Source organism: Parambassis ranga, chromosome 14 (genome assembly GCF_900634625.1).
Source record: "Parambassis ranga chromosome 14, fParRan2.1, whole genome shotgun sequence".
In the NCBI taxonomy this organism is placed as follows: Eukaryota; Metazoa; Chordata; class Actinopteri; family Ambassidae; genus Parambassis; species Parambassis ranga.
The window spans coordinates 4562498-4586097 of record NC_041034.1 but is presented as its reverse complement, the minus strand read 5'-3'; the positions used below and the strand labels follow the sequence as shown (position 1 = coordinate 4586097).

General features: G+C 43.1%; 4 protein-coding genes and 1 non-coding gene across 8 annotated transcripts; 2 read left to right on the top strand and 3 right to left on the bottom strand.

Annotated features, from left to right (window-relative positions):
* Positions 1 to 63: 63 nt before the first annotated feature.
* On the bottom strand, positions 64 to 4289 carry LOC114446130 (transmembrane protein 120A-like). 2 transcript variants are annotated; one of them, XM_028421585.1, is made up of 12 exons: positions 4121 to 4289; positions 3382 to 3500; positions 3115 to 3246; positions 2965 to 3024; positions 2777 to 2872; positions 2556 to 2645; positions 2362 to 2427; positions 2207 to 2268; positions 1948 to 2043; positions 861 to 925; positions 684 to 752; positions 64 to 512 (listed from the first exon to the last, which is right to left on the bottom strand). In XM_028421585.1, exons 1-12 carry the CDS (start codon positions 4196 to 4198, stop codon positions 399 to 401), a joined length of 1047 nt encoding a protein of 348 aa, XP_028277386.1. In that variant the 5' UTR covers positions 4199 to 4289; the 3' UTR covers positions 64 to 398. The 2 variants fall into 2 exon arrangements, with proteins under 2 accessions (XP_028277386.1, XP_028277387.1); XM_028421586.1 differs by having other exon boundaries at positions 1948 to 2040.
* Positions 4290 to 5108: 819 nt separating this feature from the next.
* Positions 5109 to 6877, bottom strand: styxl1 (serine/threonine/tyrosine interacting-like 1). Its single transcript, XM_028421594.1, has 8 exons — positions 6665 to 6877; positions 6516 to 6577; positions 6255 to 6354; positions 5994 to 6127; positions 5777 to 5922; positions 5584 to 5687; positions 5387 to 5499; positions 5109 to 5240 (listed from the first exon to the last, which is right to left on the bottom strand). Exons 1-8 carry the CDS (start codon positions 6765 to 6767, stop codon positions 5109 to 5111), a joined length of 894 nt encoding a protein of 297 aa, XP_028277395.1. The 5' UTR covers positions 6768 to 6877.
* Positions 6878 to 8197: 1320 nt separating this feature from the next.
* On the top strand, positions 8198 to 13039 carry LOC114446128 (hepatocyte cell adhesion molecule-like). 2 transcript variants are annotated; one of them, XM_028421581.1, is made up of 7 exons: positions 8198 to 8384; positions 10706 to 11047; positions 11409 to 11690; positions 11771 to 11864; positions 11941 to 12014; positions 12112 to 12185; positions 12353 to 13039. In XM_028421581.1, the coding sequence occupies exons 1-7, from the start codon at positions 8216 to 8218 to the stop codon at positions 12494 to 12496; spliced, it is 1179 nt and encodes a 392-aa protein (XP_028277382.1). In that variant the 5' UTR covers positions 8198 to 8215; the 3' UTR covers positions 12497 to 13039. The 2 variants fall into 2 exon arrangements, with proteins under 2 accessions (XP_028277382.1, XP_028277384.1); XM_028421583.1 differs by lacking the exon at positions 12112 to 12185.
* Positions 9767 to 9855, top strand: trnay-gua (transfer RNA tyrosine (anticodon GUA)). Its single transcript is given in 2 exon segments — positions 9767 to 9803; positions 9820 to 9855. It is a non-coding gene; the product is annotated as a tRNA-Tyr (tRNA).
* Positions 13040 to 13448: 409 nt separating the features above from the next.
* ap2b1 (adaptor related protein complex 2 subunit beta 1) lies at positions 13449 to 23081 on the bottom strand. 2 transcript variants are annotated; one of them, XM_028421539.1, is made up of 22 exons: positions 22970 to 23081; positions 21728 to 21783; positions 21511 to 21616; positions 21270 to 21405; positions 20932 to 21177; positions 20659 to 20849; positions 20347 to 20568; positions 20045 to 20165; positions 19731 to 19826; positions 19405 to 19520; positions 19144 to 19309; positions 18931 to 19029; positions 18581 to 18840; positions 18266 to 18458; positions 17810 to 17851; positions 17044 to 17196; positions 16772 to 16917; positions 16538 to 16667; positions 16365 to 16449; positions 16147 to 16233; positions 15383 to 15537; positions 13449 to 15246 (listed from the first exon to the last, which is right to left on the bottom strand). In XM_028421539.1, the coding sequence occupies exons 2-22, from the start codon at positions 21762 to 21764 to the stop codon at positions 15172 to 15174; spliced, it is 2862 nt and encodes a 953-aa protein (XP_028277340.1). In that variant the 5' UTR covers positions 21765 to 21783; positions 22970 to 23081; the 3' UTR covers positions 13449 to 15171. The 2 variants fall into 2 exon arrangements, with proteins under 2 accessions (XP_028277340.1, XP_028277341.1); XM_028421540.1 differs by lacking the exon at positions 17810 to 17851.
* Positions 23082 to 23600: the final 519 nt, after the last annotated feature.

Sequence of the window (23600 nt, the reverse complement as noted above, 5' to 3'; positions counted from 1 at the left end):
TGCATTACAGCAATGTACAAAGATTCTTCATGTAATTTTTAAGGACAGGCAAACACATGGAGGTTTAGGTGGAGTGTTTTATTCAGCACAGCACTTCCTGTAAGGCTAAAACGCAAAGCAGCTCCTGAGAAACCAACTATCTTCTTTACATAAATAAAATGCAAATCAGTAACACATTTGTAACACGTGTGAGTTGTGCATTGCTGATCGACACAAGACAACCCAACTGAAATCACCAGGACACAGCATTGATACAAGCAGCAGTACGTGTAAATGGTCCACAAGGACGACACTCTCAACAAAGAGCTCACAAGAGAACATCGGAGCTACGCTCATTTTTACACAGCTTCCATTTTGTAAACAGGGCAGGCTCGGTGTAAAAGTTCATTATTCCAGTCTCACAGGCTCTTGGACTTGTCCTGGTTGTTCATGTATTTCTGGTAAACCACTCTGAGTGTGGTGAAGAAGTTTCCCATGAAGAGCACCATGTAGGAGCAGCCGCACATCACAACCTACAACACAGAGAGAACACAGTGTCCGTCTGTTCACCACAACATCAGCCAGACACTTTTATAAACATTTAAAAACCTTCAAACACTCCTCTGTTTTATATTTATTGACAGTAGATTCATACATGTTTATTCTTGGTGGACATATTAAGAGACATTGAATTTGTGACACACCTGCCATTCTTTACACTCTGGGAGCTGGAACATCTTAAAGAGTGTTATGCTGTTGTAGAGCTGCCAGAACTTTTAGAGAAAAATAAGTCAGATTATTTCAGATTAAGACTAAGAGATTTATTTCCTTTTTGTTAGTACAAACGTGCGTTGATAGGTCAGATTATAAAAACTACTCACATGACCAAAGAACAGGAAAGGAAGGAGGAAGGTCAAACCCCTCCACATCCAGGACTGGAAACCCTCTGAAGACCAGCAGAGGGGATAAACAGTCATTCAATAGACGCTCACTGTATGTGTCGCTATGATCGGAGGATGTTGTTATTACATAAACAAACCAAGTGACCCACATTGTTAATCCTGCAGCAGTAGCTATATTAAACGTGTCAGTGCTCACCAGTGGACAGACTGTCTCTGTAACCTCAAGCACTCCTTTGAAATTTCTATGATGCACTTAGTTGTCGGCCAAAAGTCAGACGATAATTTCATTATATCATTTGTCTGCTCTGCTTGTCTACCACCGAGTGATACACTCATGACTAAAGGTTAGAGCTTCCTCTTTTGAGTTTGACATTTTCTGTGCAAAAACAGAATAAAAAATGATCTGATCACACACATCAGTCTGAAAAAGCTTATAAAACTATTTTAAACTGTTTGGATTATTCCGAAGTGTATGGCAGAGCCTACAGGCCTCACTGAACCATGATAAACGTTAATGCTCTTGACAGCAGCACAGAGTTACCAGGAGAAAGACTCTTCTGTCTAAAAAGCACATGGAAGCACGGCTGAGGTTCACAACACTGCATCTGGACAAACAACAACACTTGTGGAACAATGGCTGATAAATTGGGCTCGTTTTGCAGCCACAGGACCTGGGCGCCATGCTGTCATGGAGGTGAACTCCTCTGTATGGTATTCCAAAGGCAAATGTGAGGCCATCTGTCTGACAGTTAAACCTTGGTCCAATATGGGTCCTATTACAGCAAGTCCAGCCTGAATCATGGGGAACACTTAGTATTGGTCACATATTTTTTTCCTTTGGCTTCATTGTTTTGCTAAATCATTAATGGCAAGGGGTGAAAAAAGTTATAATATGTTGTTTGTCTGAAGTTGCCAATGTTCCTAATACTAAGACCCACTAATGATCCGATGATTTTGATTCTGTTTTTACAGAATTAAAAGAGGAAATGACTTTTGAACATTATATGTGTAGATATTGTGTTCTCCTCAGACACATTCAGCTACAAATGAAACTCAGGTGACTCACCGACCGTAAGGTCCATGTTATGTCTTTCTCCCAGCGCTCTGAGCCTGTACAAACAGCCACTCTGGTAGTAGTACTGGAGGAACTGGACAAAGCCTACTTTGCAAACAGAACAGAGAATAAAAACAACTGCATACATGACTCAGTCAAACTGCTGCTGTGTGCAAACAGACTTGTTTAAAAACTGTTTTAATAAGTCTGGTTTCTCAGTATAACTCATAAACATACAGTGGGGAAACGATACTCTGCTTAAGTCTCTTACTTTGGTATAGACAGTAGGTCAGGAACTGATTCCTGAACATCTGGTACAGAGCACCTTCAGGCCTGTAGAAAGACACAATGATTAATATCATTATAATATTTGACACAGATGTGATTAAAGTTTACAATCCTTTTCACAGAAACAACACCACTCACCAAGTGAGCATGACACCAGACAGGAAGGTTGACACATAGTGATGGAAGACCCACCAACCCTTGATCCTGAAAACACCATGGAGGACTAACATTGAAGGATACAGGACTACATGCATATGTGCTGCTAGACTGGATGGAAACAGGCAGCTTTATGATGCTCTGCAGTGTTTAGATACACAGAAAAAGCTGCAGACCTCGAGCCGTTGCTGATGAGGATGCTCTCCCGGATGGTGAGTGTGCAGTAATACCACACCAACAGGAAGTTAAACAGGGCGTCAAGGGCTCTGAAACAGAAAGGTAAGAAAGAGGCACTGAAGACGTACACTGTGGATGATTATCAATTAGTCCTACATGCAATGTCTGAACACAGGTGAAAATTATGTAACTGGATGAAAACATAAATACTGTGTCTCACCTGTAGCTGAACACAAACCGACACGAGAAGGAGAAGACGAAGAGGATGACGGTGAGGATCAGTTTAAACTTTTCATATTCATCTTTGTAGGCAAATCTGTTTGTTGACACAAACATAAGCGTGATGCTGACAAGTCCGACATTTAAAAGACATTTGTTGTGTCGCAAGAAAACAAACAATCGGCTTACTTTGACTGTTTGTTGAGGAGTGTGACGTTGACATTTCCTAAAACCAGAGTGAGGTACAACCTGAACAGGAAACAGTTCTTAGGGGTGCTCCTTAGCTTAAATGTCAATACTGTCCTCATTCAAACACAATAATAGATGTTTAAACGGTACCCGTTCTTCTTTGGCAGAAAGGCCTCCATCTCAGAGAAAGCATCACTTCTGTCTTTGATGGAGTCCTTGATGTCAGTGATAGAATCCACTTCTTCTGGACTGAATTTGGAGGATTGTTGGTTTTCTTTGCATCTATAGACAGACAGATAGATAGATAGATCCCACTGTTAGACCCTGGCTGTGTTTAACAACATGCTTTCCACTGAAGTATTTACAGATTGGGATGGCGTATTAAAATGTTACTAAGTGGATCTGATCAATACGTACTCTTCTAGCGACACAGTCAGCTCTTTCAGTTTCTTCCTCTGACGTGTGATTGCACCAGAACATCTGTCCTGCAGTTTGGTCACTTCCTCAAGTTTCTGTTTGTATAGACGATGGGTGTCCTGCAACAAAACAAAGCAAAAAAAAACATCTCAGACGAATAAAAAAAGGTGTTCTGCTTATTTGATGTTGTAATTAGACTTTTGATGGTATAAATATTTCAATATCTTCTTGTGTCCTACTGATTTAAATCGTTTTGGACACCTGTAGTCAAGGTTTAACTGTCTGACGTGTGTTCCAGTAACATGACAGCACTCAGGTGTTATCCTGTAGGTACAATTTCAAGATACTTCTCATGTGATGCTAATAAGTTGCGTGTTATGATTGTAGCTGATTGAGGTTTGGCTAATCTGACTCATTCAGTTTCCAACCGTGTGGACACTGAATATTAATCTGAGGGGATTATTAACAAGGCTTTGTTATTGTTTCACATATTTTGAAGGGACACTCGTGAGCTGCTTCCCCAAAATAATAATGTCGCCCTGAGACAAATGTGCCAACGGTTCCGACTCAGTGGCGATTATTCACACTGCTTTATAGTATAACTTTCACGCTCTTTCCACTCAGCTTAAAAAAACAATTAATTTAAACTGATCAGGCTATCTCCTGTGTACAGACCCGCCCCAGGGTGTTAGCTTAGGTGGGGCAGGTAGATCACCGCTAGGTGCAACCCTCAACGTACCTGAATTTGTTGGTAGTCCTTCTCTAAATCCTCCCATTCGCGTAAACACTCCGATAAACCCGTTGGACTGAACAACATTTTCTACCCTGATATGAGGAAGAAGCCGCCTGGAGTTATCTATACACAGTTATGTGTGTAACAGTTGTGCCGCTGTCACCGCTAAAGCCAAACCAACGAAGAACAAGGCCGACTTCCTGTCCGCGCCTTCAAAACAAAAGCATTTCAAGCGCGCAAATAACAGACCTACGATCAATTTTTGTTTTTTTTATTATTATTTTTTAATCCATTTGAAACAAAGCAATACAATTTTAATTTTGTCTCTTATTTGCAAGTGTAAAAACAAGAAACAGAAAGAAAAGTCGAATCTTTTATTTTCATGGCTACATCCGGTTTGTTATAGTTTACAATGGTGACTTGTGTTCACCGGTTTGTCCAATCAAATGGCACGCTGGCACCTGGTTTTAGCCAATCAGCGTCAGCGACATTAACAACTGTTTGTATTATGAGAGTTCTTCCGCCCTGAGTTTAGCCTGTCAGGCAGCTGCAGCGCTCATATAAATCCCCTCAGGACATAAACAGATGAGCCCTGATCTCAGGCACGTTCACAGAAACGTAGACGCTACATTTATATAAATTATTTGGTGGGTTTTCTGCAAAAAAGACACGTAAGGTAACGCTCAGGGAATCAAATGCTCAGGACTTGGCCTGTGGCCTGTATTTTTAGAGCTGGTGTTATGTAACTCTAGCATCCCCAATATTTGTTGACACCTCCGGCAGAGCCATGTATGGACTGTACGGTGAGATATTAAAGCATTAGTTATTATAAAGAGCTAATATGACATCTGTGATGTTTATTATTTATTAATTCCCCAAATTCCTGCAGGAAAAGTTCAGCTGCAGCCTGTGTGAGTTTTTAAAATTAAAAACACAATCTCGCTGTAATGTAAAGTCACTCTTTATTGCATTCAAATGAATGTAACTTTCTTTGTTAAAAACAAGGTTCTGAAATATCCGTGTGTTGTGTTCCCATGGTGTGAAGCTCCCAGTCAGACAGCTGCTGCAGAAACCCTGTGTTGGGCCTCATTTGGGGTTTACATTTGAGCATGTGGTTCCAGGCCTCCTGAAAAAAACAACAACAATTTCAACAAAAGAAGTAAGTGTCATGATCAGCCCTGTGCCTGTGTGTTCAGATAGTTTGTTGACCTTTTAGGAAACATGCTTGCTGTTCTTTCAGTACATTTAGTGCACATGCTAACTCTTACTTGCCTCCAGTGTGTATTTAAGGTGGTGCATGAGAAATGCAATGGTCACAGCGCTGCAGCGACTTCTACCCTGCTTAGAAACTATCAGGACACGAGAGCCCATGTTGATGTGAGAGCCTGAAAACCCAAGAGAAAATCCATGAGAATGTGTCCGATTGTAAACTCTTGGTTCCACAAGGTCTCCGATTTACAACGACTTACCAATAAAACTGCAAATCCTTTCAAAGTTTGAATATAAATCAGACTCCACTGAGTCAGCCACTGGGATGGTAAGGATGGTCTGCTTTCCCTTTACAGACCTAGAACTTTTAAAAAAGGACTAAATTCAGTATTTATGACAGCAAATGTTATTAATAATCTTAACTGATGTTTCAGATGTCCACTCCTGCCTTACCCCAGGGTGTCATCCTCTGAGATGCTGATAAGAGTGCTGATTTTCAGGTCTTTGAGGATGCAGGAGTCCGTGCCTTGCTGCTGGTCGCCCATATAAAGCAGTCCTGCTATGATCTCCACTGGATAGATCTGCAGGTTTTCCAGCTCCTGAGGTGGTTAAAAAAAATCAAATTGTACCACACAGAAGTTTGATTTCAGTCTCCGTAATGAGTACTCACCATGATGGTGTAAAGGATTTTCTCAGTCCTTAAAAACGGGTACAGAGCTGAGAATCTTTGATAGCCTCCTCTCACTATGTGGACTGGATAGACACTAGCTTTAGCCAGGATCTGGGCACAGTCCACTGCTCTGCCTGCAATCAGATACAACCTGATGAGCATCACTTAAACAGGGACAACACACGTCTGGAGGTAAATATTAAAAAAAAATACACACACACAGCATTTAAAGACATTTTTCTTGAATAACACTGCAGCCACCTTGTTCTTGTAAACAGTCGGTGTTAAGGTCATAGACCACCACATGCTGCAGACTGTCAACCTCCAGTGCCTCTGGCAAGAGGAATGTGCCCTCTGAATCCTTTAGAGAAGCACAGAGAAAGGTATGAAACAGTGGTTTAAATCCTGGCTATAAACATTATATCCTTAGCTACTTGTAATTAGCTTTACTAGTAACATCACTAAAGTCTCTACAGTCACTACAGTCTTTACTGCTTCTGAAAGGACACAGTCATACTCTACCATTTTGGCATTTTTTGCTGTTATAACGTGACTTGCGTAGTAATCTTGAGTTTCGCGGGCATCTAGAAAAGTAGGCACACAAAACAAAAACATCTTTATTAAACCAATACCAGACACCTTATAGCAAACACATGAGCTTACTATATTACCAATCAGACAGAGGTAGTTGATCTCTGCCAGCCTCGACACACGGCGGCACTGGTTGAGGAGATTGTAGAGCTCAAACGGTTCACACATGAAGATCTCAGCCATCACAGAGCGAGGACAAGAAATCAGTTAGCTAGAAATAAATATTAAAAAATTGAAAACTGTAATTTTAGTGGCCTAATCTGTGGGGTACAATCTACTAATCTACATGTGCACATGCTGTCTCCACTGAGCACATTTGTTTGTATGTGTGCCGTTGCTAAGCAACCCTGTGTCTTCCCTCATTGGTGGTTGGTGAGGATGCAAATCCTTAAAGTCACAGTGCTCAGGCCTGTGGAAAAAAAAACACAATGAGTGCACAGAGCAAGTTTAGATGAAAAGATGGCTATATCATCAACACCTCTTGGTACGTTTGACCTGGCCTCATGTCTTTCTGTTACCTCAGTGTGCTCTCTTCGATAGCTCAGTTGGTAGAGCGGAGGACTGTAGGTGATTATTACAGGTATCCTTAGGTCGCTGGTTCAACTCCGGCTCGAAGGAGGTGGTTTAACACTTTTCACAAGGTTAAAAAAAAAGAAATCAATAGAAAACTATCCCCTGGTGGCCACTTGGAAAACTGCAGCTTTTGATGCTCCTCCATTCGCTTCATTTCTTGGCCCTTTAAGTTGGACCAATGAGCTTGGGATTTGCATCCATGTGTGGCCTTCGATAGCTCAGCTGGTAGAGTGGAGCTGGGTGATTGCAGGTATTCTTTAGAAGGGCCCCGTTCACACTGGAGAAAGTCATTCCTGCTAGAGTAGGATTGAGCCCAGACAGCCTTTAAGCTGGATGCGTTCAGACCTATTTTCAAATCTGGCTAGCACACAGTTGTGTCCGCACTCAATCCGGCTTCATCCAGCGTGTGTGCTGTCCTCCAAACCACTAGGTGGCGCCTCGTAATATACAGAGTCCGTTCACACGCGGTAGGACCGCGTGTGCGCATGCATCGTGCGGTTTTTTTGTCCCGTGTCACGCCCCGTGAACCGGAAGTAGCATGGTGCTAGCCGGATTCGCTAGCCACATTTGCGTTCACACCTGAGCCACATTTGAGCAGTTTGATTTCAATCCGGCTAGATCCACCTCTCGTGGGTGGATCAAACTGGATACTGCCGGATTCAAGGTGTTCACACTCAGAAAAAAAACATCGGGATAGGCCCGAATCCTGCTTTAGCCAGATTTTTTCCCCAGTGTGAACGGGGTACTACTTAGGTCCTGTTCCAATTCCGGCTTGAAGGATGGTTTTGCATGTGTCAGCTGTTCAAACTCCACCAAACCATTAGTGCAGTATAGAATCTCTTATTTGTGGAGTGATGATTGTTAAAACATTCTAAGAAATAATATTGAATTTACCTCATATATTATTAGACTAATTGTTCCAAACTAAATTCCAATGCACACACACACACACACACACAGACACACATACACACACACACACACACACACACACACTTTTGTGCTGTTTCTACAGTGACTTTCGAGAACAACATGTACTCAGTCCCAGCTGAGCCTGAATGAATGACTGTGTCCTCCCCGTCCAGCCCAGAGTCACAAATCATGCTGGTTGTCTGGGAGGAAAACAAAGCTTGAGAACCAAGATGAAGGCAGCGAGGAAGGCTCCTTCAAAAGCCAGAACGATTAACCAGATTTTAATGCTCCTGTGTGTCGCTTTCTTCCATTCACGTAAGTCGAATTTTCTTTACGAAACCTTCCTCAAATTTGCAGGAAGACCACACAGAGTAATGTTATAGACGATGCATTGAAAAGAAGATTGTTGCATGTTTCCTTGTGTATTGATTTATCAAAGCTTTACACTTTATATGAAATTATATGTATCGATTTTCTGGGTGAAGCAATCAGAGGATGCTTGTTATTGATGTTACACTGTGCTGGAAGAAACTGATTTTAAGTTTCGTATTTACTTGACTAAAGTTAGAATTGATCAATCATATAGTACAGATTCCTGGTTATGTGTTTGTAATTGTGCCTTGCTGAATATAACATGAGTTAAACTGACTAAACTGGACATAAAGGTGGTATTTGTCAGTGGTGCTGGATTCAATCAGACTGTGGGTGTTTTTATAGCCTTGTGCCCACCCCTGTGTAAGTAATACTGTAATTATGCCTTGAGGCTGTAATAGAAGCAGTGTGTTCAGATGTTTTCAGCTGTGGCTGTGAGTCATCACTGTCCTGCCATTGTTGTGGCTAGCAGCACAGTCACTGAGCTGCTCTGTTTCTGCAGAGCTAGCATGGCGTCTGGATTGCTCCCAGTGCTCTTTTCATGAACTGCCAAGAAGGAAATTTTAACAAACAATCCCCACTTTTGTTAGCTCACGCTGGCCCTTCCCAGAGACTGACAGCTGTGACCATGGGAATGTGGATCTGCCATGCAGTCTCCGGTGTACAGCAGTGATGGGGCGTGGCGCCCACTACATTTATCGGAGGATTTATCTGACTACTCTATCAGTTATTGTGGGTGCAAAAATGCTGGCATGCAGTGAGATTTTAACTGCGCAAGAACTGAAAAATATTTAAAAAGCTATTTAACAAACAAGCATTAACAAACAAACAGTAAATCACAGAAACATTAGAGCATCCTTTGCATCCCTCAAACCATGACCCTGTAGGCACATGGATCCATCCACTTGACCCACACACACACACACATGCCCTTCGATAGCTCACTTGGTAGAGCGGAGGACTGTAGGTTGTTGGATAACAGGTATCCTTAGGTCGCTGGTTCAACTCCGGCTCGAAGGAAGTAATTTTAAACACTTGAAAGTGTGAAAAAAGGTTCCTGGTTCCAGTCTAACTGTGGATTTTGCATGTTCTCCCTGTGCCTTCGTGGGTTTCTCCAGGTACTCTGTCCTTCCCCCACATTCTAAAGATGTGCTTGTTAGGTTGACTCTAAATTCCCCATAGGTGTTAGTTTAAATGGTTCCATGGAACCATCCCCCGGTGGCCACTTGGAAAACTGCAGCTTTTGATACTTTTGATACTAAATTACTTCCTTGACCCATGACCCTGTAGGCACATGGATCCATCCACTTGATGCACACATATACCCTTCGATAGCTCAGTTGGTAGAGCGGAGGACTGTAGGTTGTTGGAAACAGGTATCCTTAGGTCGCTGGTTCAACTCCGGCTCGAAGGAAGTAATTTTAAACACTTGAAAGTATTTCTGATTCTGATTAAAGGGCCAAGAAATTAAGCGAATGGAGGAGTATCAAAAGCTGCAGTTTTCCAAGTGGCCACCAGGGGATGGTTCAATTGATGTTTTACCTGTGTAAAGGCAACATACACAGCAAAACAACCATTTAAACTAACTTAACTTAATTTAGAGTCAACCTAACAAGCACATCTTTAGAATGTGGGGGAAGGACAGAGTACCTGGAGAAACCCACGCAGGCACAGGGAGAACATGCAAAATCCACAGAACCAGGAACCTTTTTTCACACTTTCAAGTGTTTAAAATTACTTCCTTCGAGCCGGAGTTGAACCAGCGACCTAAGGATACCTGTTTCCAACAACCTACAGTCCTCCGCTCTACCAACTGAGCTATCGAAGGGTATATGTGTGCATCAAGTGGATGGATCCATGTGCCTACAGGGTCATGGTTTGAGGGATGCAAAGGATGCTCTAATATTTCTGTGATTTACTGTTTTTTGTAAGTGTTTGTTTGTTTAATAGCTTTTTTTTCAAATTCAGTTCAGTTCTTAGTTGGACCAATGAGCTTGGGATCTGCATCCATACATGACCACTAGTGAGAACTTGGTTCAATTCCGGTTTTTAACAACCTAGCAGTGGCTAGGTTTATCTTTGGAACCTGAAGCTGGTCAACTCCACCACACCCCTGTCATAGCTCAGTTGAACTCCACATTGAAGGGGCTACAGAGTTCCATTTTACCAGTGTACACTAGTCCAACTTTGCCCACATACAATTAGTCTTCATGTTTTGAAACTGGATAAACATGCCAAAGGAAAACCTTGCTGCTTTTTTACAGATCCAGTACTGGCAGTGAACATGACGATCCCGAGCACTCTCCTTAGAGGTACAGTAGGAGGAGAGGCCCTTCTGTCGGTCCGCTACAACAGCTTCAGCCTCGACCCACCTGTCATCAAGTGGCAGCTCCAGAGGGAAAAGTCCATCACGGTCGTCCAGTCGATTGGAACTGACATCATCGGAACCCTAAGGCCTGAGTATCGAGATCGTATTCTGGTGTTTGAGAACGGGACTCTGCTTCTCCACAACCTCAGACTCTCTGATGACGGAACGTACGATGTGGAGATCTCTATCACGGATGACAGCTTTACAGGAGAGGGCAGCATCACACTGACAGTGGATGGTAGGAGGGCACATCCTCTCATATGATTACTGATTGTGAGCAAGAACATTTCACTCTTTCTGCAGATTTCCAGTTTTCTAGTCTGAGTGCAGGACTTACATCATGTCCAGCTCTGAACACTGACCGTGAGACATTTCTGTGCTTTCTGGGAGAACGGACACAGCTCAGGTTGTGGGTGGGTGAAGCTATGCGGGGAATGACATGAAGTCACTGCACTCCATTAATCAATGCGCTGGTATGACAGATTGATTACAATAGGCAGCTATTTACCCAAGTGTTTATCTAGTATGGGCTCAATATAGACACACTGGTTTTACAATGACTTTTAAGTGTTGTTTTATTGTCTCATATCTTCTATCAGAACCCATATCCAGGCCCTATATCCACATGGAATCTTCATCAGTCCTGGAGCTCAGTGAAAACATCATCCTCAACTGCTCCCATGACAACGGAACAAGGACTATATACAGGTGGTTCAAAGGGGGCAAACCGGTGAGCAATGAGACCAGGTTTGTGCTGTCTCCTGATCAGAAGATCTTAACCATCACACGGGTGCTGATGGTGGATGACGATGTGTACAGCTGCACTGTGGAGAATCCTGTGGGGAACGTGACGAGCCTTCCTATCAGGCTGACTGTGTACAGTGAGTGATACTGAGAGACACAGCGGTGTGGGCATATCCAGTATTTATCACATGGCTTCTGTTTACTCTTATGTTACTAGGAAGAAGTTCCCTCTATATCATCCTTTCCACTGGAGGCATCTTCCTCCTCATCACCCTGGTGACAGTATGTGCCTGCTGGACTCCTTCTAAAAAGTATGATCAGCTGTTAGGCTTTAAAATGTAACCTGATATTAAAAACAAACAAACTTGAAGTATTTCGTCTTCATAGGACAAGACACCCACCCAGGAAGCCCCTCACTAGGCTTTATGAGCACCCTCATCACACACCAATCACTCACACAGGTGAAGTATTGTCGTCTGTTTCACTAATCTAAGACAGATCCAGAGAAAACAGGCGATGTGTATGAATGGCAGTCCATTGTTTTGTCCTTTGCCACAGATGATGTGCTTCCAAAAATGACAGAGCATAATGGGATAAATGCTGTAACCTCACTTTACATCCTGCAGCAAAAGGTACACCTTTCATCAGCTCTTTGTGACACTGCAGGGCGCTAATGTTGTGTGATATTGTCACACAAGTCACACAACATCCTGATGTATTATTGTTCCACAGTGGTACTCATGTGTCCATGTTAAGGTTGAGAGAACACAGTGGGTCTCATGTCTTCCTGTTTCTGCAGGATCCCTCCATGGATGATTCATCCAGCAACAGCATTGGCTCTCCTTCTGAACTTGACAGCCCGCCATGTTACACCAGTCCCCCCAAGTACACGTCCGCTCTGACCCCTGGGTCCGCTGCCCGTGCTGCCCACAGATACACCTGAAATCACCAATGCATTGTGGGTGCTTTGAGTAAGTGAACAATGTGCACCCCTCCATTCATGTCGCCAGAGCTTCCTGTTTATGTGCCAGATTTAAAGGACATCCTTCAGCTCCACAGCTCCCATGTGGGCAGGGCAGTGCTGCATACATACTTCACGACACAGTACAGCGAGTATTTTGTTATTAACAGCAACATTGCCGTGTGAAATCATACAATTTATGTTTTATATCATGTCTCTTAGCACATCCACTGCTCCAGTCTGTTACCCAGCAGTGTTATCAGAGTTCAGCCTCACATTGATACTCTCTGATCTGCTGTGAAAGGTGAACACCACAGCTCTTAGTCTCTGATTTTTCTGGACATTTTTATCTGGGAAAAGGTCATAAAACCACTGTTTAACAGGACGGCTCTGTATATAAAAACACATTATACACACACACATATCAGTTGTTTTCAGAGGCCACTGGAGGAATTTGCGGGCGATGTGAAATGACTGTGAAGTGCATGTATGTTCCTGGGAAATGGAAATGTAGATAATGGCATCTGAGTGAAAAAAAAAATCATTTTTATTTTCTGTTACTGTTGATTTTTTTTTTAATAATGTGAATTTGCATTTTAGTTCTAATAGATGATTTAATAGAACTTCAGTACAAAGACAGGTTGTACCAGGTTTAAATAAGAAATTTGATTTTGTATACACTTTAATAAAATGTGAAATTATACAAGTGGGCCTGAGCATTGACTTGAGGACAAACTCTCTAATGAATTAGAAGTAAACACATTTCTAAATGAAGGCACGTCAAACATGATGCTGCTGCAGGAGTAAATCCAGACTTCCCTCTCCACCACCTCCAGCTTATCCTGGATTATGCTGAGGAGGTTCCATGGCAGTTTTGTATTTATGTTATAATATGTGTGTTTAATCCCACCTTCAGAAAAGACAAGGATGCACGTTAAGTTTATCGATTTATTGACATGAGATGCGTGACAATAACAAATCATTTACAACAGTTACACAGCTGGAACGTTTCCATTTCTTAAGATTGCTATGACAGATCTTGCCATACATTCTGTATTGCTGGCTGGATACACTTCTACTTGTGTGGAGTGTTAAAAAGAGAATGCTGCGTGTAGAACAGATCAGTTTCACACTGGGATGAGGGGGGAGGAAAAAAAAAAAGGATAGAAACGACAGCGAGCTCATGCAGGCACATACATGTCATTATCATGTGTGAAGACAACGGAAGCCTTTATTCAGCTTGTTGAATAGACGCTTTCTTTATCTTTATGTCCAGGGAAACAACATTTTTAATCCATTAGCTACACAGAACTACACCATCACTGGACTACACTACAACTCTGGGCTTATTAGGGCTTATGCGCTCTACTGTTAATACAGCACAGACATTAGAAGGTTATAGCGACATATAAATTGGCATTTAATTGCTTGGTCCTGTGAGTTTTGTTGGCATAAAGAATACAAAAAAAAAACACTGGCGTTCAAAATATAAAGTGAAAACATTTAAAGCAAAGACGTGAAGCTACTGCAACAAAGTAAAGCTGGTGAAATGGAAACACACGCAGAGGTAGATGCACAAATAAATAGGAATGACAATATATACTGGGAGTGTGTGAAGCAGAGTGCAGCTATGTGCTCGCAGTAAACAGGGCAGTTATAGAGGAAAACAAAGAGTTAGAAGAATGTGAGTGGCACTGGTGTGTTAATATAACTGTTGGCTGTTGTGTGTGCTGTATGTCATGCAGGTCCACTGAGCACGTTTCAAAGACGTGTTTCATCCCTGCATCAGGATTAAATGTGCTTTTTGAAGTTTAGCTTAGAGAGAAAAGCACAGATGAAGACGGCAAGTACTGAAGGATAATCTGCTTCAAGTTCGATAAGTCAAAGGGACCAAGATGAGTTGCAGAGCTCTTAATGTGTGCACATGCATTTTAACTCTTTCAGGGATTACGTAGAAAGTTTCGGATTATCAAATGTTTTGAACTCATTCGCGCCTCCTCGTCAGCTGCTGCCACATTTTTGTAGATCTCCTTGGAGAGAATGTTGAGAAGTTCAAAAACAGAAATGGCACTAAAGTTATTGACCTTCTGCATCATCAGTCAAAGAGCTGAACTGCATGTGCATGTATGTTGTATCTGAATGCTGCATATAAGAGACAGCAGCTTCATATTAATGGCAAAAGAACATGACAAACAATGAAGCAAGGCTGGTATCAAAAATAAATCTAAACCAAAAAGAAGTGCGAGCCACACACAGTACAAAATTAAACAAAAAAAAAAACACAAAAAAATGGCTTCATGGAAACTGGGGTGATCTTTTCTCTCTCAATTGAGGATAGTTTCGTGATCAGTCACATCGTTACAACACTAAGACACTAAAGTTAAGGATGGAATGGTGCACACGTTTCCACTGAGAGGTAAAAATCTAAATGGGGGAGTTTATTTTTTAACTGCCAAAATAAAAGAATCATCAACAGTGTGATCACCCACAACTTCTCCCCCCCCCCCTCTCACAGTTATTGTACCAACACTCCAAAACCTATTAAACATCCACGGTCACACGGTTTAGATTCTCTTGTTTCGGCAGCATGTGGCAGATACAGACATGGATAAAACACTGCAGCAAGATGAAGCAAAGTTACTAAATGTAGGAGCAGATCAGTTCTTTAGCACAGAGTCGTACATTTGGTAGATGTACTGAGACACCTCTGGGGCCCGGCATTTGAGGGACAGCTGAGGAAGGAGAAGGAGAACAGAGTTACACACACCGAAGTATTATTTGTTTCCTCAAAGCCTGCTCTTATTGGTAGACTCTTCAACCCACATGGCCAAATCTTAAATGCTGTTTGAAAATAGTTAAATACTGTACCGTGTAGTTGGGGTTGCCTGGCTGAATGCGGAGCTCAGCCAAGATCCAGATCCCATTGGTCAGCTTGAGAGACTGGTAGAGCATGTCCTGGCCTTCTACGTTTCTTTTGGCAATAGTGTAGATGTTGTTATTCTGCAGCTTCCCTGACACTGTGTCTGCAAGACGGGAACCAGGGTTAATTCAAGTAATGAGCACCCCTCTCTGCTGCACAAAGAGAATCCACATGAAGCACACACACAAACACACAGACACGGCAGTAATCTCTAAACAGGTCTAACACTAATGTCTACAAGAGCTAATGCAAAGTCTACTACTGGCCGAAGGTAAATCAGCTCTATGAGGATTTGAATCATCTCAACAGGAAACCTTCAGGTTAAAGTAAACCTGACCATGTGTTCCAGTGATCAGCCACCGCAGGTGGTTAGCCAAACACTAGCAGTCTCTGTAAGGTGTGTGTCAGTTACAGGTAAAAGAAAAGGAAGTATCCAAAGATGATGGCATGCAGGTGGAGAAAGGAAAAAAAGACAAGAGCAGTGAGTTTGGAAGCCTTCACACATGATTTCAACACCAGGCCTGCAGCGAGTCCCTGCTTATCTTATGACCCATAACATGAAGACTAGAGTTTACATAATAAAAGGTAGGTGGTGGTGCTGCCAGGCCTCCTACACAGAGCAGAAAGGTATGACAGCAGCACACCAGAATAAAATACATGGGGGACAGGCCCAGAGGAAGATCAATAAACACTTCACCTTGAACTTGCCTACCTGCATTTAGGTGGCAGTCCTTTATCTGGTACTGCAGCTCGTTCTCGTTGGGGATGTCTTTCCAGGTAGCCAGGAACACCTGCCGCTCTGACGAAGGAGAAACAATCAAAACATCAACAAACCTGATTTTTAGTTTTAGTTCCAGTTTTAGCTCCATTTTTTAGAAACCCGTGGTGTGCAGGCACTTGAATGTTTCAGCGTGTGAGTGACTGTCATACCCATTTTTCCATCTTCAACAAAGAACAGGTTAAGAGGGATGAGTACGCTGAAGTAGAACACATCAATGCTGTTTTTCACAGCCACCTGTGTAGAAACAAACACAACAAGTATGATTTAAGAGCGTGCTGCACACAGCTACTGCTGTGTACATGATCTTTGAGTGCTTCTGTACCTGTAGATTGTTGAGGGGATCCATCTTCATGACTGGCCCAATAGTGTTAAGAGGCAGAGAGACCTCAATACTCTGACTGGGCATCAGTGGAGTGTGAACGGGCAGAGGACTGGTGGGGATCACCCCAAAACTACATGTAGGGGAAAAAATAAAATAAAAAACACACACTCAGCAAAAAGTAAAGGAGCTTGTGCAGAGTGCAGTCTTTTTCCTGTGAGGGGTCAGACCACCGACCTGTTCTTGTTGAACTGGATAGCGAAGTCGGTCATGTGTTGCAGGGCCTTGTTAGTGAAGGTCATGTCCATGTACATGTGGCCCTGGCGGCGGGAGAAGGTTCCAGAGATCTCCAGTCCTTTAGCTTTCACTGCAGGCAGCCACACCTGATGAAGACATGTCAGCTGTAGATGTAAGAAATCACACATTTCCCCCGAAAGCAGCTTAAACACTGACCTGCTGAATAAGTCACATTAAGCTCGGAGCTGATCAAAACATTTGAAAGCACTCACTGTTTTAGTAATTACATAACCTCCAGTGGTGATGGCCATGCCCGTGGAAAGCTCAAACAAGTCGTTGAGGCCACTGCTGACGGCCGGGGGTGCAGGTGTAGGTGATGGAGCAAAGGTACTGGGGACAGACGATGGAATGAAATTCTGCCCCACCTAAAAATAATCACAACAAAAACACAAACACACAATTTCAGCAGCCATAATTTTCATAAAACAGCACAGTGTATGGTCATGCCGAAGAAAGAAAGAAAGAATTAGTAGGACTCTCTAGTGAGTACAAAGAAACAAGATGGCGCCCACATCACAACGGGTGATCAGCCAAAGCCCAGAAAAAATGTGACCAAAATAAAAAGTGAGGTTAATTTAACAGACCACATTACTGAGAGGATTTGTGTGCTTTAGTCCACAAAAAGTTCAGAAAGTCGGCATGCAGGCGTTACAACAAAGAGTCCTGGAATATGACATGAGTTCAGTCTGTATAAACTAAATTATATAATAATATGGAGAGAATATCAATACTGGTGCCAATTAAAGGGATAAAAACAACATTAGTATGTATATAGAATGCATACTGATGATCTAAGTGTCACTTCCTGGCCATGAAATGGGCTAAAACATTCAAAACCTCTGTGTGGTCGCCTAAGTAAAACAAAACAAAAAACAGAAAGCCATGATTTAAATCACTCCAAAAACCTCCAGGAATGTGAACTCATGAAGCGTGCAGCATGCAGAAAGGCAGACGGCCAAACAGAAGGGCTTGACTTACTGCTGGACTTCCCCCAACACCTCCGCCCAGGTCTCCCCCCAGCTACAGGAGGGAGGACAGGCCCCCCAAAAGACAGCATCCACAAATCACAGACAGACCAAACACACAAACAAAGACAGAGACAGAAAACCTTCTTAGCAACCACAACCCATCAAGAGGAAGCCTCCCTTTCTGGGAGAACATTAAGTCTGCATGGTTTGTTAAGACTTGGAAATTTAATCTGCTTAAGAGGAGAAGACCGTGAAGGCATCCAAATGTTTCAGCAGCTTGGAGAAGCAGTTAAAAAACACAATTGTGAATAATTCAAATGCTTTCTTCAGCTCTTCTTCATCTGACGGCTAAAATGACTAAAATCTAAACACGTTAAAGACCAGGAAGATCAAAAGCTTTTTTCAGTTATGTTTAAACGGCACCTCAACTGTACAACAAACTTAATGTGTTTCTGTCTGAGCTCACCAAACTGTCCAGTCCGCCTCCCAGAAGGTCCACTGCACCCATCTGCATGGAGGAGACCTGGGGCACGTTGACAGGAGGGCCCAGGTCCAGGTTCAGCAGGTCACCAAGCAGGTCACCCTGGCTGGGGATGACGTGCGGCTGATCCATGGCGGCTGCTGGCCCGCCGCTCACTGGGCTCTCACCTGTATCAATGCTGTTGTAGGAGAAAGGAGTCGACTAGAGTCAGAACCTCCTGCATTCAAATTTATATAGAAAACATGCACTGCCTTCTGTAAAAGGGAGTGTTAAACAACAGCCGCAGTGTTTCTGTCCGACCTGCTGTGCTGGACAGGAAGGTGTTTCCGGTGGATTCCGTGGCTTCCCTCCACGAAGGCGCTGGGCGGTTTGTGATAGACAGAGGCCAGGGAGCCAATGTGGCAGATGAGCTCGTCCAGCAGGGTGGGCTCGATCAGGTCCGTCTCCTCGGAAATCAGGGGCTTCTCTGACAACACCACCTCTTTGGCAGTGACGGGGTCAGTGGACAACAGACGCCAATAAATGTAGCCCCTGTCACGCAGGTCAGGGTTGTCGGAGTCCTGCAGGAGAGATCAAAACATCGTTGTAATAGAACTAGGAAAATTAAAGAGCTCTGAAGCTGCACTTTTTAACAGTATAAAATCACTCACCTGAGTGGCCAGGCTGAGGACCTGCTGCACCAGCTCCTGAGTCTCTGATGGTTTCTTCAGGAACAGCTTAACGATGGCAGTCAACAGAGTGAGCTGGACCTGCGAATGAAAGCACACATGCTTATACAATGGTCATTTTTTTAGTGTGTTGTGGCCTAAAACCAGTAAAACACTGTATCCAGCTGTGTGTGTGTTCTTTTTTAAAGAACCCACCTGGGTGCTCTCATCGTGGAAGCCCTCGAGGAAGCTCTCCAGCAGCTCGTCCGCGTTGTCAATCCTCTCGGCGTACTCGCCAACAATCCAGATCATGGCGGCACGAGCATCAGGCTCGTCCAGAGAGTCCAGATTCTCACACAGTGTTGCAATGATGCTTTCGTACCTGAACACACCGTCAGAACCTCAATGGTCAGAATTAAACTGGCACATAACTCGTTTCAAATGCCGGTGGGTCAGTGGGTTCAGAGAGAAACGTACTTGTTCGGGTATTTGCGGAAAATGTCCCTGATAACCACGATGGCCTCTTGCACCACATAGTTGACTTTAGTCTGGATCAGGTCCAAAAGCGTGCTGACACAACGCTCGGCTGATTGCTGAAGAGGAACAGGAAAGATGTACAAACAACTCCTATCTTATCAAACCCAAAGAAATCATCCCTCCCTGCTGTTTCAGAATACCAACTGCACTGCCACAGGAAAGCACACAAACAAGAATGTGAGCCAAAATCAATTGATTGATATCGAGCAACCAAATCCACACAAAGCTGTGGAAACCAGACCGGGGTGGATTTCATTGATTCCTACCTCCACTTTAATGGCACAGCGTCCGATGGCTCGTACAGCTTTACGCACAAAATCCACATCTACCTCTGTGGCATATTCCTTCAACTCAGCCAAAACCTTTAAAAGACAAAAAAAAAGATTTAGCCCAGATTTTATATACACTACATGAACTGTTACTCTATTTTATTGTCTTATTTAAAAAGGGGCAACATGCTGAAATCACTCTAAAGGGCCCCAATAACATTCTAAAATGCAGTCAGTACACTCAGGAAAACATTAAACATACAGCTTCTGAAATATGTTTGATATTATTACTGGAAACAAACATCCGGTACCTGTGCGATGTTGGCCTGAGAAGCCAAGCGGATCATGATGTCCAGTTTTTCCAGTTTCACATAGATTGGATCGTTGTATTTGACAAAGAACACTTTGATTTCCTGCTTCAATATCTCAGGCCTGCACAGTGAACACATCACACATTAAGACAACAGAACCTGGTCCAAAAGTCATGGAAGAATTATATCATTTAATTTAATAAACTTCTGATCATTGCACTATTAGCATTTATTGTACTCTTCTTACCGTTTTGGTATTATTAATATGAAGTCTTCAGATTCCTTCATCTGTGACCACGTACCTTTTCTGGACTATCAGGTTGATGTTTCTCAGAGCCACATACTGGACCTCTGGCTCTCCGGAGAGCAAGGTGACCAGCGGGGGGGATAACTTCTTCAGCAGAGTGTTGTAGTAATCAGAGTCCTTGGGCAGCAGCTCCAAAAACTTCATCAGCACCTTGACAGCTGACAGCACCACCGCTGAGTTGGCATGTGACAGACGAGGAGTGACGCGCTCACAGATGCTTTGAGAGGGAAGCAGGAAGAAATCAGAATCAGTGAAAGAACCAGAAGGTGAATCTGAATCAAGACATGTGAGCCACGACTGATGCTACCTCTGAGCCTCGCGGTCATCCTTGGGGTTGTAGTTAGACAGGCAGTCCAGGATGAAGATCTGTCCCCACTCTGTGCACTCATTGAGGGCTGTCAGCAGCTTATTGATGTTCTGGGGATTGAGGTCCAGCAGGTTGCTGTTGGGGTGGGACTCACTGATCTCTGACAGGGCAGCAACCGCGTTAGCCACAACCTAAGAGACAGAGATGTTCTGTGATCAGACTTAACAGGAAACACTGTAGATTGTCAGCAGCGGCAAAAAAAACTACACCTACCATGGGATTTGAATCAGCAATGAGGTCCCTCAGGGAGTCCAGGAAGCCTTGGTCCTCCACCATCTGGGCATTGATATCATGAAGTTTAGCCACGCAGACAGCAGCTGTCTTCCTCACGTAGGGGTCCTCATCCTTCAGGCATTTCCTCAGAGGCTCACACAGGTACTCTGTGATCTTGTCCACCCGGATGCAGCCCATGGTGCGGACAGCCAGAGCCCGGATCAGAGGGTTAGGGTCCTCACAGTCCTGGAGGGCAGGACAACAGTATTTTACTGGGGGAAGGTTTTTTGTTGTCTGTGTTGATATAACTGATCCATGGTCCATATCCATGGTCTTACCTTGACAAAGCTGTTTACAGCCATGATGGCCATGTCAGGCTGGCTCTTGGCATAGTTCATTAGGTAGAGATAGACCAGCTTCTTCAGCTCCAGGTTATCCGTCTGCATGCAGTTAACCACATCTGGGAACAAAGAACTGACAGAAAGGCAAGAGAACTTGATCACAACCATATGATTTGCAAGACATACCACATCTTGTTGATACAATCACAGGACTGAGACTTTAAATCTTCTCGTGTACCTGACATCTTTGCCAACAGTCATGGCAGCAATGACCTTCTTGACTGCCTCTTTCCTTTTTTCCTTCTTCTCATTGTTCAGCTCTGCCTTCAGTTCAAAGATCTCCCCTAGAAGACAAACCGTACTGGTGGTTAAAAACAACGGATTGATTTAAAATAATAATCAAATAACAGTTTAAAAAAAAGTGAGGACCTATTCAACCTCTCGTCTACACTCACCCTTTTTGTTTGTTGTGAAATATTTGGAGTCCGTCATGACTGTGGTCCTTTAAAGTCTGCACAAAACAGATGCACAATGTTATCCAATATCAGCCTTTCACACAGAACAGTTGAAAGAGTGGGGGAAATATACTCTGCTATACAAAAAGGTACACGACGTAAGACAGCTAGTAATCAATCATTAATGTGGGAAAACATTGATCTGGCGTTTATTTGGTGAAGTCAGGTGTTTCTCTACATGGATGTGAGTGATCTTACTGCACTATTGCACTGATGAGACTCATACAACATGACCATGTACTGAAAAGATGTTGTTTGGATGAACCAGGCTTCACTATCATGCAGGAAGGATTATGAGGGACACACACACACACACAGAACCAACTGTCCTCTAGGTAGGAAGGGAAGTATTGATCCGGGCTTGATTTTTGTGATAGGCAGCTCATTTAAATATTGCACCAAAATGACAACTGAGATTTGTTGCAATGCCCGCCACGAAGCCCCAAACATCAACCACGTTCAGGAATTAGAACACCAGCTGTGAGCCAGTCCTTTCAACATATTGATCAGAGTCTGATCTCACTCGTTAGTACAAAAAAAAGGAGATCAATTAGCCAAATTCCACAACAGTACGAAAGAATAAAGGCAGGATACAAAGAACCACTGCTTTGAAAACGACAACATGTAAGTGGAGCGTCCAGATGTCCGGTTTTATTACAGTTAGCTAGCTAGCTAGCTTGAAATTCCGGTACATTTCCGTTAAATGGTTTCAACATTTATTGAAGCTGAGGAGACAAATCAGACGTCAATAAAACTACTGGTCATAATAGAAGAGCCGGTAGTAGACGTGACATGTGTTGTAACAGGGTGTGTCAACATTTTATCGCTCTCCAACATGAAGTTAGCTACACATAACTTTGCTAACGTTAGCTACATGCTAACTACATCAGCTATATCCACTAGTATTACAGATAATAATCTCCGAAACACAAACTCAGCCAGCTATATAGTTTCTAGCACTACTAAGCTGTTTCCAGTCTTGTATGACATATTTTCACTTAAGCATTATGTTAGATTTTGACATCAAAACAGAAAAGCGGCCCAGTTTTCTATGCTGCTGACAGAAGGGACGTTAAGGTTAGCAAGACGATGAGCTGTCCGGCAAACTGATCGACAAGAAATCACATAAAAACTGCAGTGACGCGGAGGTTAGACTCAGAAGTGAGGAAGATTTTTAGGGACCTTAGTGAGTGAATATCAGCGGGAAAATATTCCAATGGGTGCAAAACGCAGGTTGGTCCTCTGCCCGGTTGGAGGAAGATGGAGAATCGGGATTGAGATGGTGCGTTCACAGCCATCGGAAATGACACCACTTCCCTGTGAATCGTGACACTGAGGAAGCATTAAATACATTGACGTAGTCTTAAAACTGAATGCAACCATCCTGCCCTTTGCAAATTGACTTTTGTTATAATTCATGTTTTACATAAGTGAATATTAAAGAAGGCAACATGTACGAGAAAACGGTTTTAGTACATTTGTACAACCGCCGTGTGTATACTGAAATTTTACGTTTAAATACAGTCTGACTGTAGTGGCTGTGTAATTTCCTATAGCTTTGAATGCAACACGTGAGGAAAGGTGAGGAGAGTATGCTGCAGTACTGTGACTCACCACACAGTGGCAGCAGAGGTACATGACTGTGTCTGTTGTCTGTTTAGAGCCCAGCAGCTGGATGGTTTATCTCACTTTTAGCTTTGTTTTGGTCTCACTGCTGGTGGTCCTTTGTGTGATGCTGTGCTACCTTCACTCAGGTGAGAGCAGGGAACCTCATACAAACAAAAATAATCAATCAGAATGTTCCTTGGTGGGA